General features: G+C 40.4%; 1 protein-coding gene across 4 annotated transcripts in view; it reads right to left on the bottom strand.

Moving 5' to 3' along the window:
* The window catches only part of phtf (putative homeodomain transcription factor), a 74,155-nt gene extending 56,057 nt beyond the window's left edge, over positions 1-18,098 (bottom strand). For 2 of the 4 annotated variants that reach the window (XM_072306129.1, XM_019045627.2), the window contains exons 1-2: positions 17,943-18,098; positions 8,153-8,217 (exon numbers count right to left, since the gene is read on the bottom strand). In XM_072306129.1, coding sequence (XP_072162230.1) covers positions 8,153-8,184 — 32 coding nt within the window. In that variant the 5' untranslated portion in view covers positions 8,185-8,217; positions 17,943-18,098. Of the gene's footprint in view, positions 1-8,152; positions 8,218-17,445; positions 17,523-17,632; positions 17,878-17,942 lie in introns of those variants that run through there. The other 2 variants (XM_019045628.2, XM_072306128.1) reach the window with 2 other exon arrangements.
* Between the last annotated feature and the right edge of the window lie 274 nt (positions 18,099-18,372).

Below are 18,372 nucleotides of genomic sequence, written 5' to 3' on the forward strand. Positions count from 1 at the left end.
AGCTTGACCTTGCACTTGCGAGCGCGGCTTGAGTCCCGCTCCGCACCCGTCCGGTCTTTTCCAGGATCCTTTGAGCCTCGACCTTCCACCCCATCCCCTCCTCCCGTCCACCGCGAGGCTTTCCTTCTTTTCCCCCTGCTCGGGACGCTTTTTTGCGATTTTGGAGCCCCGGATGACCTAGATAACGAGAGCGAGAGTAGCTGTGGCCCCGCATTGTCGATTGCTTTTCCGGACCTTGTTCTTTCTTTCCTTCCTGAGACCGAGGTTTATTCGTCTTAGCCCTATTCTACGGGGGCTCGCACTGAAAAAAAAATCTCGGCGTTTTCACCAAGGTCCGTTGGTACCTTTACCATCTCACTTTTTTTACCAATTATTGGTAATTTTACCAAGACAGACTGGTAAGCTTACCTGAAAACCGGTGTTTTTGCTGTTTTTTTTTTTTTTTAGGTAAGAATACCACTTTTATTGGTAATCAATTCCCGGTAACTTTGCCATTTTATCTCGGTAATTCTACCACAGTCGATAAAAAATATTGGCGTTTTTACCAAGGTCCAGTAAAATTACCGAGAAAGTTCAATAATTTTACCGAGATTTTTCGGTAAAATTACCAATTCCATAAATGGTAATTTTACCAAGAAAAAACTGGGATCAAACAGAACCCTGAATTCTTGGTAATTTTACCCTTTTCTTAGTAAATACACCGAGATTTTTTTTCAGTGATCAAACGTGAATTGCGGAATCGGAATGCTGCCTTTTAGGCACAGCCTCTAATTTTGTTTCATTCAATTCCTTTAATTCCGTTTGGGGAGAAAACTTGTGGTGAAATGTAGCATGTAACCGTTTGTAAAATTTTTAGAGTCATTTTTTTTACTAGGTTAATAACACGATTGAAAGGTTTAAAAGTCATTATGAGACATTGCGAGGGTAACATCGGAAAAAAAAGTATCATGGATCTTGAGTCAATGCTCTTCAAAGATTTAACACGAGAAAATACTCATGATTCAATCTGAGTTTTGCTTAAATCGAGAGCTAAGCCTCTTAATTTAAGCGAATTTCCCTTAGATTCAAGCAAAACTCTGATTGTATTTAGAGTATTTTTTCTCCGCAAATTGTTAAACAGTCTGGATTCTGGATCCAATAGACTTTTTTTTCAGTAAAGGGCATTTTTTAGTCATTTTAAAAAAATTATATTTAAATCGTTCATGAAATGTATGTACAGATATTATTATATTAAATCTTCCTTTTAAAATTTCATAATTATTTTACAAAAACATTTCATTAAAAAAAAAGGAAAATATCCTTAAGTATTTCTCTATTCTTAAAACCAAACACAAGCTATAAATTATGTTAGAGCTCACTTCAGGTGTCTTCTGGAGATTAGATGCTTTGTAGCCAAATAAAATACATATACTACTTCTACTGCTATTACTACTACTTTTTTTTAACATTAAATAAAGATTTTTTACGACTAAGAATGCCCAAGTCGTTTTTTACAGTTCTTTAAAAATAATCCCAGATCATTCCTTCGACAATTGTTTCTTAAACATAAAACAAAAACGTTTTTGAATCAAACTTGTTTCCCGATCTGCTATCAGGGTAGATAGTTGAATGCATAACAAGGGGATAAAAAGTAGGAAAAAAAAGAGTAGTAGCTAGAATTTCCATCATATTTCACATCGCGTGTGTAACATAGGTGCGAGGCTTATAAAGGCATTTACTCAAAGGTTGCACGGGGAAAAAAACGAGAGTTAATGGAGCACGAGACAAATGACAGCTGATGAAAGCTTCCAACAATGATGATCACAGGCGCCGTTATTAAAGTTGGGTGGAGGGACTCACGGAAGTGGCGCTCTGGGAGTACGTTATGTAAGCGCGCTAATTAATGCGTGCGTTAACAGTGCGCAGCGCGACGCCATGCGCCCATGCCACGGTGAGTCGGGGACATTTCTTCTACTTGACGCTCTCGCACCGCGACGCGCTGCAGTTTAATCTCGAGTAAGCACGAGTGACGGTCATGATATCATTCTTGACAGACTCAAAACGCAAAAAGAACTTAATTGAACGACTTTTGAAAGTTCTCCTGAAGGGAAGTGGTTCAGATGTTGGGGATGATGCGATTGTCGATTCGATCGAAAACTAAAAACAGGAATTGATCGCGTGATTCAATCGACAACCGTGAATCGATCGACAAACCGGTGGAGTGATTGACAACTCAGTGAATCGATCGATAAACCCGTGAATCGATTGAAAAACCCATGAGTCGATCGGCAAATCCGTGAGTCGATCAAAAACCCGTGAATCGATCGAATCACGTCGATCGGTTCACGTTTTTCATTTTTCGATCGATTCATGTCGATCTAATCGACACCGGTGTTTTTTATTTATTTGTCGATGGATTCATGTCGATCGAATCTATGCCCTCTGTTCCGTTCCTCTAACTATAATTGCTTCGACTCAAATACGATGTTTACCTGTGTTTCATAGTCGTGCTATATCTTAGGAATTCATCTGCAAAAGTTGGCATGGATATTTGATCCGTTTTCAACCCCGTGTGCTAGGAATCGTACGACTATTTTCTTTTTGGACGGTAAGTTTACTGCGCACCAAAAACAATCTTCTGTGAGGCCACAAGTGTTCCGAACTATGCATTATATTGCAAAATGAATCACTTACTCTGGTTTATCAGTCGTCAAGCAAATATGAAATATGAAACCCCAAAGATCTGCAAAACCACTCCAATAAGATATCAATCGTTAATCACTGCTAGACTGATCGATTGACTACCATTAATTAGGTCCTTTTTTAATTGAAAGGTGTATAAAGGTCCGTTCCCTTTGAAAAATTTGAAGGCCTACATGATTGTTTTAGAGTTCTGGAGCTGCGATATAGTTATGCGAAGCAAATAATTACAAAGTAAAAAAATGAGAGAGCAATCTAAAAAAAGAACAACTGAAATGCTGATTTATAATAAAAGTCTACTGCCCAGAGGTCCGAATGCTTAATTTGTGCCAAAACCGCTACGGGTGACTGGAGGACTATCGTGTCAAAAGCTGAGTTTGCGAAGAAATTTCGAGAATGGTGATCTGAATCAAAGGACTGCTACTACGCTGTAGTAGGTGAATCAAACTGTTTACAAGGAAATCAACGATTGATTGTCCACAATGCTGCCGTGTTAAAAAAAACGTGGTACAAACATTCGAATGTTGCCAAATTTCTTCCGATACAACATTTTCCTTCGGAAAAAGCTGGGAATATTTTTACTTCGGATTTTTTTAATACTTCAGATTATCCTTTTTGCGGATGAAAAGTTATAGAGGTAAAAAACAAACAAAAAATCCCAGAAAATCCGTAGTTTAGGAGATGAAATTTGGCAACGTCTAAAAGCTTGTACGGCGTTTTTCCTTTCCACGGCGCGGCAGAATATGAATTAAGCAGCAGTAGAACATCAATGCGCACGGTGGATCGGAATGCGGAAATTTGCGAGGCGGCTGAATTGAAGTTAGAGCCGAGCTGTAATTAGAGATCGAAAGGACTTAAAGAAGATTCCCTTTCCGTAAATATAGAAAATAAAAAGGTCATTTTCAGCTATGTACGGTGTTTAATTTATAATTTCATGAAAAACCCGACCCAGCTCCTCGTTCCAAACGCCTACAATTTCCTCAGTTAAGAGATAAATGTACCTATTGGTTGCCCTGAAAATGGCCATGCTCTGTTAAATTCATTGAATAACACAGTATATTGGAGAAAACCGGTTCATTAATACTGCAGAAAGTGAATGACAATGGCTTCAGTTGGTTAATGGCACGGCCAACTAAAGGGAGACGAGCTTGACTTAGGTTCTAACCTAAGAATACAACTAAACATGCTCGAGGGACGTGCGTGTGGTATGCAGCGTATTTGAAGGCGTTTTGACTTTCGTTCCCTCGCAGTGGAGAATCGTACACGCGGTACGCTGTTTCAATTCGCCGTGGCCGTGAAATCGTTATTCCAACGAAATGAAAGACTCTTGAAAAAAATGAACAAGAGAACTACCAAGTAATTAAAGAGAGCACACTGGAAAAAAAACACATTGGATCCAGAGTCCAGACTCTTGAAAACATTGACAAGAAAAATGACTCTTGATTCAATCAGATTTACGCTTAAATCAAAAGGAAATCCGCTCAAATTAAGAGGCTTGGTTCTTGATTTAAGCTTAAATCTGATTGAATCAAGAGCATTTTTTCTTGTCGATGTTTTTAAGAGTCTGGACTCTAGATCCAATGTGTTTTTTTTTCAAGTGCAGTAAGTATGGAAAAATTAAGTTTCGGGGAAGTGGACCTAGTAGCGTCCACTTTTGACATCGATTTCAAAATTAATTTTCTTTGAATTAAGTAAATTGAGAGAAGAAAATACTCCTTGTTATGCCTCGAAAACTTCCCTGACTTATCCTTTGATTGAAGAAAATTCTATGAAAATTTCAAGCAACAACGTTAGTTTGTTCGCCTTGCATGAAATCAAATGAGCGCGGAGATTTTGAATTGCCGCGAGCAAGATTCGCGTTTCCGCAGTTCCACCTTCGGAATAGGAAATTAAACAGAGTAAAATTTTGGCCCTAAGACGCGCACTAAGCCACGCGCACATGAAATGCACGCCTAGCATCTTCAAGTGGAAAGCATCCCGGCCAGTTTTTCGAGTCTTCAGAAAGAGCCGCCGGGGAGAAAAGAGGGTTTCACACAAAAAAGGCAACGTCGGTGCTAACCTTTGGGGTTATTTTTAGCAGGCACCACTCGACCGCAGGCCGGCTCGGAGTCGGACTCAACTCACCCAACGAAATCTATGTCTATCGCTCGGAGCCGATTTCCCGGAAATAAACAAGCACATGCACGGGTTATGCCATCGCCTCACAGTGGATCGAGTCAAATAGAGAAATCGGACATGAAATTTTTGACCAAAACTGCAAATTTTGATGTTTATTTCGTCACATTTTAAATTTAAAGGGGTGCTTTCCGAAGAAAACTTGACGAGAAAACCGATGAAACCATTTCAGAACTTCAAAGTTTTGTATGAACGGAGTTAAAAGCGTTTAAAAATTCCACATTTTGTCGGACCACTCCTATTGATTCGGTCCCCTGTGCGCCAATGGTGGGCGCGAGCAAGCGGCGGCGTCAAGATTTTAATTTATTGCACGCGTGCCCGTGCGACCCACCGCGGCGTCGCGTGGACTTGAAATACTGATAAGTAAAAATTCACACACGTGACCGACATTTACAGGGATCGTTGCAATAGAGCTCTTGCATAAATCAGGAATTTACAATTTATATTTAAATACTGATTCCTGAGTAAAATTCCGCGCGAGAAACACGATGGTGCCACTGGTTTCCTCTGAGATAAACTCCAAGGCTCCAAGAAAGCTTTTCAAGTTGAGACCGTAATGGAGGGGACATCCTACGCTACCCATAGAGTCCACCTCTATATCAAGGCAAACTCTCTATGCAAAGATAGGGAGCAAATACATTATCAGGGTTGCCACTTTGTTGGGGGACTGCAAAAGTGAAAACACGGCAATCCTGCTAAGTACTTGCTCCCTATCTTTGCATAGAGTTTGTCTTGATGTGGAGGTGGACTCTCAGGGTAGCTTGGAATATCCCCTCCAGTACGGCCTCAACTTGGGAGCTTTTTTTGAGCTTCGGAGTCGATTTCAGAGAAAACCAGTGGTATCATAGTGTTTCTAGCGGAATTTTACATGGGAATAAGTGCTTAAACCGCACATTCCTGAGACATGAAAGACCTCCATTGCAACTGCAAGAGAGTAAGATCTCCATATTCAAATGGTCTCACAATTTCCCTTACCTTAAAAAAGAAGAGAAAAAGAGAAAAAAATTGTTTTAAGTTTGCGGACAATGTTGATTGGTCATAATATTTGAATTAAAACATTTTCTTACTTTACTACCATTTTTGTGTTTTGGAGCAAGATAATTTTATTTATCTTTTAAAATTGAGGCATTTCTTTTCCTTCTCTTCTTTTCAAAGGAGAATTTGCACCAAAAGAGAAAATGTGCCGCCTTGTGACGTCATCTGCATGGCGGCATTTCACATTGAAACACATGCATTTTAGCATAGCTTTTTTCGGCTACGAGCATTCTGACTTTTTTGGGTTTCCGTCATTTTTTCAAAAGTCACTTCCGTTTGTTTCTAATGCGGTACCTAGGTAAATAAAGTGTGTGATTTGTGATCTGTAAACTTTCTCATGACATGACCCTGTCAAAAATACGCTGACTAATAGTAGTGCTAGACACGAGATCATGGAAACGGGGCAATGGTAGGTAAGTAAAATCCACGAAATATGATGACTGCCGTAAAATTCTCCTTACCATTCTGCTTCCTCATGATTTACGAGTATTCACCTAATCTTCCACGAAATGTTTCCTATCCTATGAAGCCAACCTAGGGTATTACCTCTTTCCACTTTCATCTAATTTTAATTTATTTTTATTTATGCCAAATTTGTCGAAATTTTAGGTTGCACTCCCGTATAAGTGTGTATGTGTGTGCTCGCTCTCACGGAGAAAAATCCCTCGGGCGGGTGAACTAAGAGGTTTCATTGCTCAAATTTTCGTTTCCACAAAACAACGTCACCTAATTAGTGGACTGGGCAAGGGGATGGCCAGTCCACGGATGGGGCAATTTTATCAAGGGTGTGAAAACATACTTGGATATTACAGCCGTCTCCAGTTATTTCTTGGAAATTAATAAAATTTCCTAATGAAAAGGAAATCGTAAAATTCTTCATGAAAGACAACGCAGGACGTCATCCGTATCAATATGGTCCAACCCGGGTTTAAAATCCGATGAATATTTATAGAAAACAGACGAGTCTGATAAACGCATTCGATAAATAGGTTAATTGCGTCTTCGGAATAAGCCGTGCGACGAAATAATGGACGAAATCCGATGCAGATGCCTGTAATGCCGTGGTAAGGAAAAACGCCGTATGAACCTGCAGGCATTGCCAAATTTCCTTTGATAAAACACGAATTTCCCGGTAAACTTATGAATATTTTCCTCCCAATTTTTCAGATAATTTCCTTCGCAATTTTACCTAAAGTTCCTGAAAATTTCAAGGAAAAATATTTATAGCTTCCCGCAAACATAAGCATTTACTCAAAGGAAATTCGGCAACTCTCGGATGTTCATGCGGCGTTCTTCCTTAGTACGATAGTGTAATGCGAAGCCACTCGGCGATCAGAATAAGTATAGTGCGAGAAAGAGGAGTCCGTAGAGCGGGAATCAAGAACCGTTGTTTATCGACGAAAGTTATGACACGTACGAACGTCGAATACAGGGTGACTCAGGATTGAGTACGAATATTGAAGGAGTCGATTCTTCGGGTTAAAAAAAGACGTTTTTGTGGCATAACTTATTCTCCAAAACGCTTCCCCTGGGGACCAAGGCCTCCAAAAGTTGGAGTAGAAAAATCGTCATTTTAACACTGTGACAGTGTTTATCAACATTCGTACTTAATCCTGGGACACCCTGTATAACGTGTTCGCTCATCTGTCCTCGAGATCTCAAGGAACACACGTTAGCATTTAGATTGGTCAGCCATGAGCTGGGTTATACTCTGTGTAAGGCTTCGTTGTCGAGGGTTCATTTCCTCGTGCTTCAGTCGAACCCCCTATCGACCGACTAGTTCGGACTTTTGACGGTTGAACAAATAACTTTAGAAATAAACCCTTGTATGGGATTACAATGATTTGCCACAGCAAAAAATAAAAAATACTTAAGAAAAATTTATACGATTTTGAAAACTTTAGGATGAGGACCTCAAAATAATTTTCAAAACTGGTAAAATGTTTCCGTTTGTATTTTCATTTTTTATGGATGTAAAACAATGTAATTCCTCACAAAGGTGTATTCAGAAGGATATGCTATTGAATTTTAATCAAAATTCGTTAAAATTGTCATTTGTAGGATGCTCTGTTAAGGATCTCTTTAAACCTTATTTCATTACTATCGTGTAATCAACATGGAACTTCCTATGGCAAGGAGCTGTTTCAAAAACGACTATGATAACGATCGAAAGACGAGCTAAAACAAATTAGTGACATAATAGCAGTCTTAGATATAATAAGTCAAAGACATTAAAAAGTGAATGGAGAATGAAAGAACTTACCATGTTACTATTTCTTGAATGCAATGTCCCATACCTCAGCTTCGTGAAATGTTTCGTGTTAATCCCTGTGACATCAAAGGCAACAACGATTAGTAATCAGACAAAACTGGCTAAAAATAAAAGGGATCTGCACACAATGTGATGACATAATAAAAGCACCGATAGCAACAAAGGAAAGCACCGTTCGAATGGCAACCCTTTGCACCGATGGAATGGCAACCCTCCGGCATTGACCACCAGCAATATGATTTCAAAACGAGAACTTAAGTTCGGAAAAAAATTAGAGGCTAAGATTCACTGCGTTTGTTTCTTTTTTTCAAAAGAAGTAATACCTAATGGATTGACATGAATCATTTCTAAATTATAATCAGTAACGTGCTTTTACGAGAAGAAAATTGAACCTCGAGTGTCCTCTCGTGATGGACATAGCGATTTTAGGTTTCATTGGGCTGTGGGGGATTTAAAAAGAGAGAAAAAAAACCGCAGACGTTGTATGCCGATGATTCAGAATGACAGAGAAGGAGGTTGAATCTGATTGCATTACTGTTAGCTTTACTTGAATTACTTAGAAGTTTGAGCTCCGTTTTAAAACAATTTTTGACAACAAATTCTGAGCATCTTATCAACATAGCCTGCTATCATAACACTGGATATAATTATTTTGGGGGTGTCTGGACAAGCGTTACGGTCGCGTTGCAAAAGGTGGGTGCAGGGCTGCAGCAGGGGTGCAGAATCTTCCAAGCTTCCTCATTTTCACGCGCCCGCCCGCTAGCTTTCCACATTTTTCTCCTAGGTTTTCCCCAAAACCCCCACGAATTTAAAAAAAATACCTTTATCTGTTTTTCATTGATTTACGACATCTGACCCCACAAAATCTTCCCTTTTTCCACATTTTGGGGGCCTTCCTACATTCCCACGCGCCAGCCCGGGTGTGTGATCGGGCATTTTCTGCATCCCTGGATGGGTGGGTGTCAAAAAAATTCGGAAAACCCTCGTCACTCATTTTATGGACAGCCCCAAAGGATTTGATAAGTTCTCAACCTTGTTCTGTCGTCCTTGAGGGGATTTTCAGGATTGTTACGCTTATTCCCGCGCAGTTGCAGGAGCTACCGGCTGCCCACCGCCGCGCCGCGCCACCCGATAGGTAAACGATGTTCGGTTCCTGCATTAATGTATCGATTTACGAGTATCCTCAAGGCTGTGCTTAGCTTCCCGGCTCAGGACTCCGATTTAAGGTCATCGCCCTCCGGACTCCCGAGCCTATCTCCACCGAGCCTCTGGCGCCATTGTCACATTTCATCATGAAGGGAAATCACTGCCGTGCTGAGGAAAAACGCCGTATAAGCCCTTAAACGTTGCCAGATTTCCTTGACTAAAAATCGAATTTACCGGAAAAATTGTGAATATTTATTTTCGAATTTTGCAGGTCATTTTATTCGCGATTTGATCTTACACATCCGAAAATTTCGCGGCAAAATATGCATAACTTCTCTAAAAAATATACGTTTTATCCGGAAAAATTTGGCAACTCTCGAATGCTCATACTGCGGTTTTCCTTAGCACGGCATATCGGGCATCCTTGGATCAATTTCGTGGTTGGATCTTGGCAACAAGGTGGCAAGAAATCGGCGCAGGATGGACGAGAGAGGGTAGACGTTTCGTCGCTCCTCTGGCGTAAGGACGTATCTCGATTTCCACATGAGCCTCGGAATGCATAGGGGTACACGAAGTACAGGGCTCAAGTTAAAATTGAGACACGCCCTCACGTCAGAGGAGTAAAGATTTTCCGGCCTGCATGAACGCGACCGAGTGCGTTATTTGGGACTATCGGCAGCACCTGATTTTCATCAAAAACTACGCTTTTTTCAGTCATATTCCTTTTCTACCAGATTTGACGTGGATAAAGAACGTTGTTTCGAGTGAATCTTTCATGTCGCGGATCAGAACCCCCATCCCCTTTCCAAAAAACCTATTTCACTATCCAGGATGGCGACGCTTCGGATTTTCCTGATATTTTAGACGTGATTTCCTGATTTTATCCGCGACTAAAATTGACACTCGTTTGATCTAAAAAATCAACATATTTGATAAAATAAATCATCAGTTAGAAAAATTCTCGAAAACTGCACGAAGCATTCGGAATTTCTTTATCCACGACAGATTTTCCTAATATTTTCCCTGATAACATCGAATTTCCTCATCTTTTCCGGTTTTCACTGATGGTAGACACCTTGTCAGATCTTCCTAATGCAGCAGATTATTTTATTGCAGATAAATAATAGCTAATTTGAATCAGCTTTATTAAATGTAGGTACTTAATAGACTGACATTCTTAAGTGTACGAGTTTCCGTTAAATCAGAGTGTCTACTGAGACAGGCTGACCAAAAATCAGCACTTTTACGGTGCTTTTTCAGTACTTTCCCAAGAAATTCAGTTCCTCCTCGATAGAAAAATTCAGTATTTTTCCAGTACCTCCATTTGACGAAATTCGAAATAATTCCAAAATTTGTCCCCTCGCTCAGAAATGAAAAACAATTCCGGACCTCCTTGCGGAATTTCCGCACTCTTTCAGTGCTTCCGGACCGCCCTTAAAAAATCAGTACTATTTCCGGACTATCCAGAAATTCCGGACTTGTATAAACACCCTGGTCAAACAAAAGATTTCGTTCATTTTCACCATTCGAATAGTAAGATCTTCGCGAAAGCACGTGACGCAGCGCGATGGTTAAAAGCAGTGGCGTGGCGTGAATTGCGATATATCGATTGTTATGCCATTTAAACCTATGGTAAAGAATCGATTATTAAGGTGTTCGCTGCGAACACCCTATTTATCGATCCTTTTCCATAGGTTTAAATGGCATACCAATCGATATATCGTAATTCACGCCACGCCACTGGTTAAAAGTACTGCATGAATGAAAACGAACGAGCTTCCTTTCTCAGCCTGGCCGTGACATGCAGTGCGAGGCAACGAGAGAATAACAAAACATATCCGCTTTTCAACTCACGAGTTTCTATAAATAGATAAATAGATAAGCAATAACTCTACGGGAGCGAGGATTTAAAATTTACAATAGAAGATATCGCGGTCCCTTTCAGCGTTCATTTTATGTAATTCTGACCTGCAATTTTTCATCGTCAGCTATCTTGAATCTAAGGATTTTGCTGAGTTCTCTCATTTTTATTAATTCATAAATTTTTCCGCCCCTCCTCTCTCTCTCTTTAAAAGAAGTAATTGATAAGACATGAATGAAAAAGAATGACTGATACGGGAATTGGCTGTCGTGATACTTGAAAACCACTTGCAACGGACTTTTGATGCTTCATTTCGTGACACAGGGCAGTGGCGTGGCGTGCTTTCAAATAAATAGATTGGTCTGCCATTTAAACCTATGGTAAAGGATCGATTATTAAGGTGTTCGCTGCAAACACCCTGATTATCGATCCTTTTCCATAGGTTTAAATGGCAAAACAATCAATGTATCGCAAAGCACGCCACGCCACTGACAAAAAGAGGCATGGAATAGACTTTTATGAGAAATTGAGTCTACATTCTGACTTCTAAAGTAGCATTGGGTACAGAAAGGGCATTTGTTGGTTGCAGTGTCTCAACATCTCCGCTACCGTTACATCCATTATAATTGATGCAAATGTATTTTATATGTTGTAACGCCTACTGAATATTCTTTATAATTTTACAGTGCTGCAAACGAAAAATATCAGAAAATTCACCCGATAGTTTCTTATCTAAAATAAAAACTGGCATGGGAAATTCTGAAACTTCGCGACTTAGAAATGTCCATTCTGCATCAAAAGCCTCGACTGCCATTGAAAAAAATCTAGAATCTACCGTTCCCGAACCAAGAAAGTCGTTCTAAAGGCGTTTTTGGCGTACGGAAAAACGGTACTCCGTAACAGTGGCATGAGAGCGAAGTAGGTATTCCTGACACGTGAACTCCGCAGTCCGCACTATGCGCCGAAACTCGCAAGTCGTACAAAAATGTTGAGGTGTTGAGGTCGCGGCGTCTTTCCTTTTTGGCAAGAGCGTCGACATGTTTTCTGCTCCTCCGTCAATTTTTACCAAATTTTCTTGCCGATGAGACGCATACAAGAATTTGGCGATGGTCCAAGATACAGACACACCGTGATTTCAAGCTATGGGGAAGTGACTCGATCCGTCCCTCAAAAACTTTAATGACAAACACCTGACTCGGCTTTGGTTGGCTCCTATTATGGGTGGTCTCCTTTTTAAGATGACCATTTTGACGGTCAGGGCGAGGATGTAGACAATTTTCAGCCTTTCCATTTTTCCAATCGGCCTACATATTTTGAGAGCCCCATTTTCATCTAAGAATTACAAATTGTTGACCTCCTTTTTCTTCTTTGAATACGAACTGCCTCGATTTTGCGGAAGCTATAGCGATTTCCACCAAAGTTATGCTAGAGGCGGGCAATTTGTTTGGGTCATTTCGTCATTTTACAAATATTCTACGGCTAGTTCCCCCTGACTTCTTCGGTTTCACAGTTTTTTCGTAACTATGACAATCTTGCGAACCGTCTCGTTTAAAATAACGACTTAGCGAAAATACTGTGATGCTGCAATTGAGATGCAAAAATCACCATCAGAATTTCTTCTGTTGAATTTCAGAATCCTACACTGATAAAAAAATGTGTGTTCTTGGTTTGGTTAGTAGTATAAGAGGTAAAAAACACAAACCAATACAAATTTTGTGTTGATTTTGATACAGTTTGCTGTGAATTCAGCGCGGAACACAGTCTAGAGATACTGGGAAAATGCATTCTTCCGATTGCGGCGTTGGTAGTCACCACTCGTTTTTTATTAAATTTCTTCAAGAAAACTAGCAGGCATTTTCTCTTGAAATTGTCAACCGAAGGCCGGGGTTCTTTGGTTTTTTACTTCCCTTTTAACCGAACTTTTGTGTTGAAATTTCTCTCTGTGTACTTTAGCTGAGATTTATTATGAAAATTTCTTTTCTTTTTCCATTCTTCAGAAATGAGGCAATAACCGAAGCTCCAGCATGCTTTCGACGGACTTTCATATCGTAGTTTCTTTCACCGAAGAACGTATCTACAATTTAATTTTGCCACACTTCCCCTCGCAAATCGTATTTGTACGAGGAAAATCTTGGGTATTTCTCACTGACAATTTCACTGATTTTTCCTCCAATCTCACGCAAAAATCAGACAAATTCGGAACGAAAACTGTCCATACACCTCTTGTAAAAAATCGCATTGTTTGAACCGCACTGGAAAAAAAACACATTGGTTCTAGAGTCCAGACTCTTAAAAACATCGGCAAGAAAAATACTCTTGATTCAATCAGATTTACGCTTAGATCAAGAACCAAGCCCCTTAATTTGAGCGGATTTCCTTTTGATTTAAGCTTCAATATGATTGAATCATGAGTCCTTTTTTTTTGTCAATGTTTTCAAGAGTCTGGACTCTAGATCGAATGTGTATTTTTTTCCAGTGCGACGTTGCAACCATAGAATATAGCTACTTTCCTTCGTACGGGTAAGAGCTACTTTCCTTCGTGCGGGTAATGATATGTCAAAGCGAAACTTCCGGCAGATCATCAACAGACGGTCATTTACTTATGACAAAATGGTGTGGAAATGGTGTGGACCCAGCACCATTTCTCCACCTTGTTACTTATGACAAAATTTACTAAAAAAAATCTGAAATTTGTATTAACACATGAGGATCATACTCGTGGCGTCCGCGGTGTTCCAATACACCCATGAATTCCCAGAGCGGAAAGGCGAGGCAGAAGCGGGACGGGAACAGGGTGCCCCAGTTAGTTATCACTTCCTGTTTTCAACCTGTTTGATCGAGATGACGTAGCTTGTATTTGTTCCTTACGAAATCTTCTTCCGCGGTTGCGGTTATCGAGTGTCTACTGCTACGTCATCATCCATAAAAAGTATAAACTTCTTGCGTTTTCCCTACTTCCTAAGAAAATCCTCTTTGCCGAGGTTTCCCGAAATGCTTTGCTCCTTCATTATGCCTTTTTCCTCGCATGGCAAGCATTTTGAGCTTCGACAAGGACGGACTTTGCAGAGAAAGATTCTGGTAAGGGTAAATGGGAATTCCAAATGTTTGGACTAGAACTTCTTAGATTTCGCGGAGACGTAACATAATTGATCGTGTATGAAAGTTGCATCCCTTCAGGATCTTCTTGAAAGTTTATCGCAAAAATGTCGAATGTTGTCGCCTTCATAAGAAAAGTCCGTTTTCCCTACGCCCGTACCAAACCTTCAAAATCCGTACTTTTTCAGTGCTTCCGTACTTCTCTCACTGCGGTGGGCACTCCGTATTACATTACGGTCGAGTACGTAAAAAGGCGAAAATACTACTTATTAATTCACGGTTGACCTATCAGAGGCTGAGACTTCTGGGACATACGAGCCGGGATATTCGTGCGATGTATGATGAGAAAAAAACCCCACCTCTTGAATTAGTTCTGCATGACACTGTTGCCAAAGGGAAAATTAACTTAAAAAGTGTGCTGATCGACCTTTAGTGTGCACGATTTTGAAACCGAACAGACTGTTGTTACGTCACAGTCTCTTTTTCTCTCGACTCCAAGCACCGACGACACCACGACGATCTATCGCGTCGGACCTTGAAACGATATCACCTTTCTACCGTGCTACTTACATCCAGAGCAGACTTAGCAGATCGTAAAAGATGGCTGCGTGGCAAGGCATATCGTCTGGGGCCGCCGGTTTATACAGTTAGAAATCTCACAGTGAAATCTGGCGTGAAATTCACTGATGTTACAACTTCAGGGTAAAATTTTAAGAGCCATCTTGGCTGGCAAGCCTGATTTTTAGGGTCCATCCCTCAAACTTGTTAGGTGACCGGGCCGAAATGGGGAGCAATGTGTGACGGGTAGACTTTTTTGAAAGATCGAACATGTTACTTTGGCGGTTCGATGTTTTCAAAAGCGAAATGACCGTAAACGTAGCTGCTATCGGGATTATGAAATCACAAGTTAGGGATCTTGGCAGGTTGGTCAAGGTTCGTGCTTTGGCTTTTCCCCAAGATGGTCTCCGATTCTCTCGGCCGCCGCACGATGGATCGAGTCGATTAGAGAGGTCGGACATAACATTTTTGACTAAAACTGTTAATTTCGATGTTTATTCCGTCACATTTTAAACTTTAAGGGGTGTTTTTGGTAGAAACTTTACGAGGAAACCCATCGAACCACTTTTGGAATCTCAAAGTTCTGTATAGACGGAGTTATAAGCGTTTAAAGTTTCCAAATTTTGTCCGTCTCTCCTATTGACTCGATCCACTGTGCGCCAGCCACGCCTTTCCGTTACTATTGTTCGAACCACAGATAAAATTCCAAATACTTGCAGATACAGACCCTAAAATGACGATTCAATTTGTTTTCCTTACTTCAAATAGCCCTTGAGGCAAATCCTGCACTTGGAGCCCAACCCCCTCAGCCCCTTCTATACAACCAGCCCCGCAACCCTTGCTTGAGACCATCATACTCGGATGGCCTGCTGGATAGGTATGGGATTCAAATCAGAGACCCAGGGCTAGATTAGCTCTGAGGGGCCGGGATGCTCGCGGGTAAAAGGGCCCGCATATTGCGGGTTATATACTTCGCAAATTGAAGGCAGTTCGCGTTTCTGAGAAAACACAAGGTACCAAATGCCATCGCTTGTTCTTAAGTAATGGTTGTTCCCAATTTGATCCCCCTCCTGAATCTATTTTCCCTTTTTTGAAGAGGGGGGGGGAGGCTCTGAATTGATCCTCATGTTACCTCTTGTTCGACAATTAAGAAAAAAATAGTGCAAAAGAGAATGGAGCTCTTACATGCGGCACCGGTTTTCTGTGAAAAAAACTCTAAAACTCAAAAAAAAAAAGCTTTTGAATTTGAGGCTGTAATGGAGGGAATCTGCTACATTTTAGTGAGAGACCCACTTCTATATATCCAGTCAAACTCTCCATGCAAAAATAGGGAGAGAATATGTTACCTAGGGTACTGGAGTTCAAGCCCCGAGTTCCCAGATAATATGGCAACAATGCTAATGTATGTTTGCTCCTCATCTGTGCATGGAGAGGCTGATTGAATTTAGAATTGGACTCTTACCGTAGCGGAGGTGATCCTCTCCATCACAGCCTAAACTTGGAGAGCTTTATATAGTTCAGGGGTTTGTTCCAAAGCAGCGTTCCCAGTTACACAATCATGTTTCTTGCATAATTTTACAAAATGTAAAGCACTGGAACCGCAAATCCCTACAGCATGCAAGAGACCCACGATCAAATCAAAAGAATCTTCAATGGGTAAATCCAAATCCAATGAGGCCATCTTTCATTCTGTCAAATTGAAGACCTGTATCTACAGTTTCACTAAAAATTATGCTCCGTACGAGCATCGTGATCAAGAATAGAGCAAACGGAATGTGACTTGTGAAAAATGATATCGGGACAATTTGTCATTCTTAATTGTATTGTTTGTAAGGGCCCACTTCTGACTGTGCCTTCTGCAATTTTCAACTTTTTACAAAAGAATGCTCCATGACTGAGTACCTAAAGGTGAGAATTTATCACACCTTTTACTTACAAATGTCAATTGCGGGCTAAGCGTGGGCATTGGTGTTGGCTAACTGGACGGAAGGAGTCAGCAATCACATAACTCCCGTTTGCAATGTCGCAGACTTCCTGTCATAAATTAATTTAAAGGAAAACTACTCAACAGCAATTCTTTAAAACTGTTGTGATTTTTCTTCTGTGTGCGAAGAAAATTCTGCAAAAACTTTAAGGAATGATGTTAATTTGCTCACCTTGAAAAAAATAACATAAGGCGGCGATTTTCAGACACCGCAAACAAGACATGTGATTGCAGACTTTCGCCGTCAAAATACAATTAAAATGTGATGAACCATAGGTAATATTTGAAATAAATCCCTCCTTAACAACAGCGCTCGCTGTGTGCAACATTTGATTTTGATTTTAAGAAGTCTAGACCTCTTAGATCCACAAGAGCATCTGCCGTGTGGAGAACTGAAAGTGACGTCCCACCTTCATGATGGCATCTGAGGTGGAGAACCTAGATAACCCTCAAAACTTGAGAAGAAGCTCTCAGGTGAAACAAGCCGCATAGGTATTGGGTACGGTATGGAGTCACCACCCCTTATGACAATTGCTGAATAAGGATGGATGAATATGCAATAGATCAGCGTATAAAATAATATCTGGGTGCGTAGTTAAAATTGAGACTATTCAGTTAAAGACTTTAACTGGTACTTACTAAAGACAAAAGCATGCATACGAATGATCTTCACGAAGACGTAAGGGTTGATAATTTAAAGGATCATGCAAAAGAGTTATTCAATTTGGACGAGAAACAAGAGACTTAGAGACATGACTTGAAACCGGAGATTTCACGTGAGACCCGTAAGGTAGGTCAAAAACTTTTAGTTCGTGCAGGCACTTACAGATTGTGTTCCGTGAACATATTTAACAAACAACGAAGGTGGAGTTGTAAATTCGTAAGTATAGGTCAATACTAGGAGCACACGCGGAATTGATTGAAAAACCAAAACACGTATTATGAACACAAAAATAAGGATATAGATCTGCGATAATATTTATCAGGGATTGAGGAATCGCGGATGTCGAGGGCAGAAAATACGATCGTGATAAATTGCTGGGCAATACAACGGGAAGAAAACATCAAAACAGAGGACAAAGAACACACTACCTAACTATGAAGGAAAATTTCAAGAAACAGCAAGTGAAACTTACTTTATTGATTATCACCTACGAACGCTTCACGTTAGAAATGTGAAAACATGACCTACACGAAGGAGGTAAAGTTCAATACTGACGCACACTGTATGTACTAAACTAAAGTACTGAAACTTTGAGACAATAAGAGTGAGAGAAAACCCGATAAAAAGCCCTAGGATTGAGAGAGATGGCAAATCGTTGGTCTTATCACATCAGCTGTTGAAAGCTTGATTCACAGACTAAAAATAAGTATAGACGGAGCTCTCCCCGCTGACCCGAGCGGTACCTAGCGTTGAACCAGAGAGCTAATGCTACTATTGGCGGCAAAACGGAACCGTTTTGAATTTTAAAAAAAAAGCGGGAACGGTCGTGAGGTTTCACTTCCACATTTCCATATGTGTACTTCTTGCCTAAAATCTCAATGTCATATTTTTCTCTTGCTTAG

Source organism: Bemisia tabaci, chromosome 1 (genome assembly GCF_918797505.1).
Source record: "Bemisia tabaci chromosome 1, PGI_BMITA_v3".
Classification (NCBI taxonomy): Eukaryota; Metazoa; Arthropoda; class Insecta; order Hemiptera; family Aleyrodidae; genus Bemisia; species Bemisia tabaci.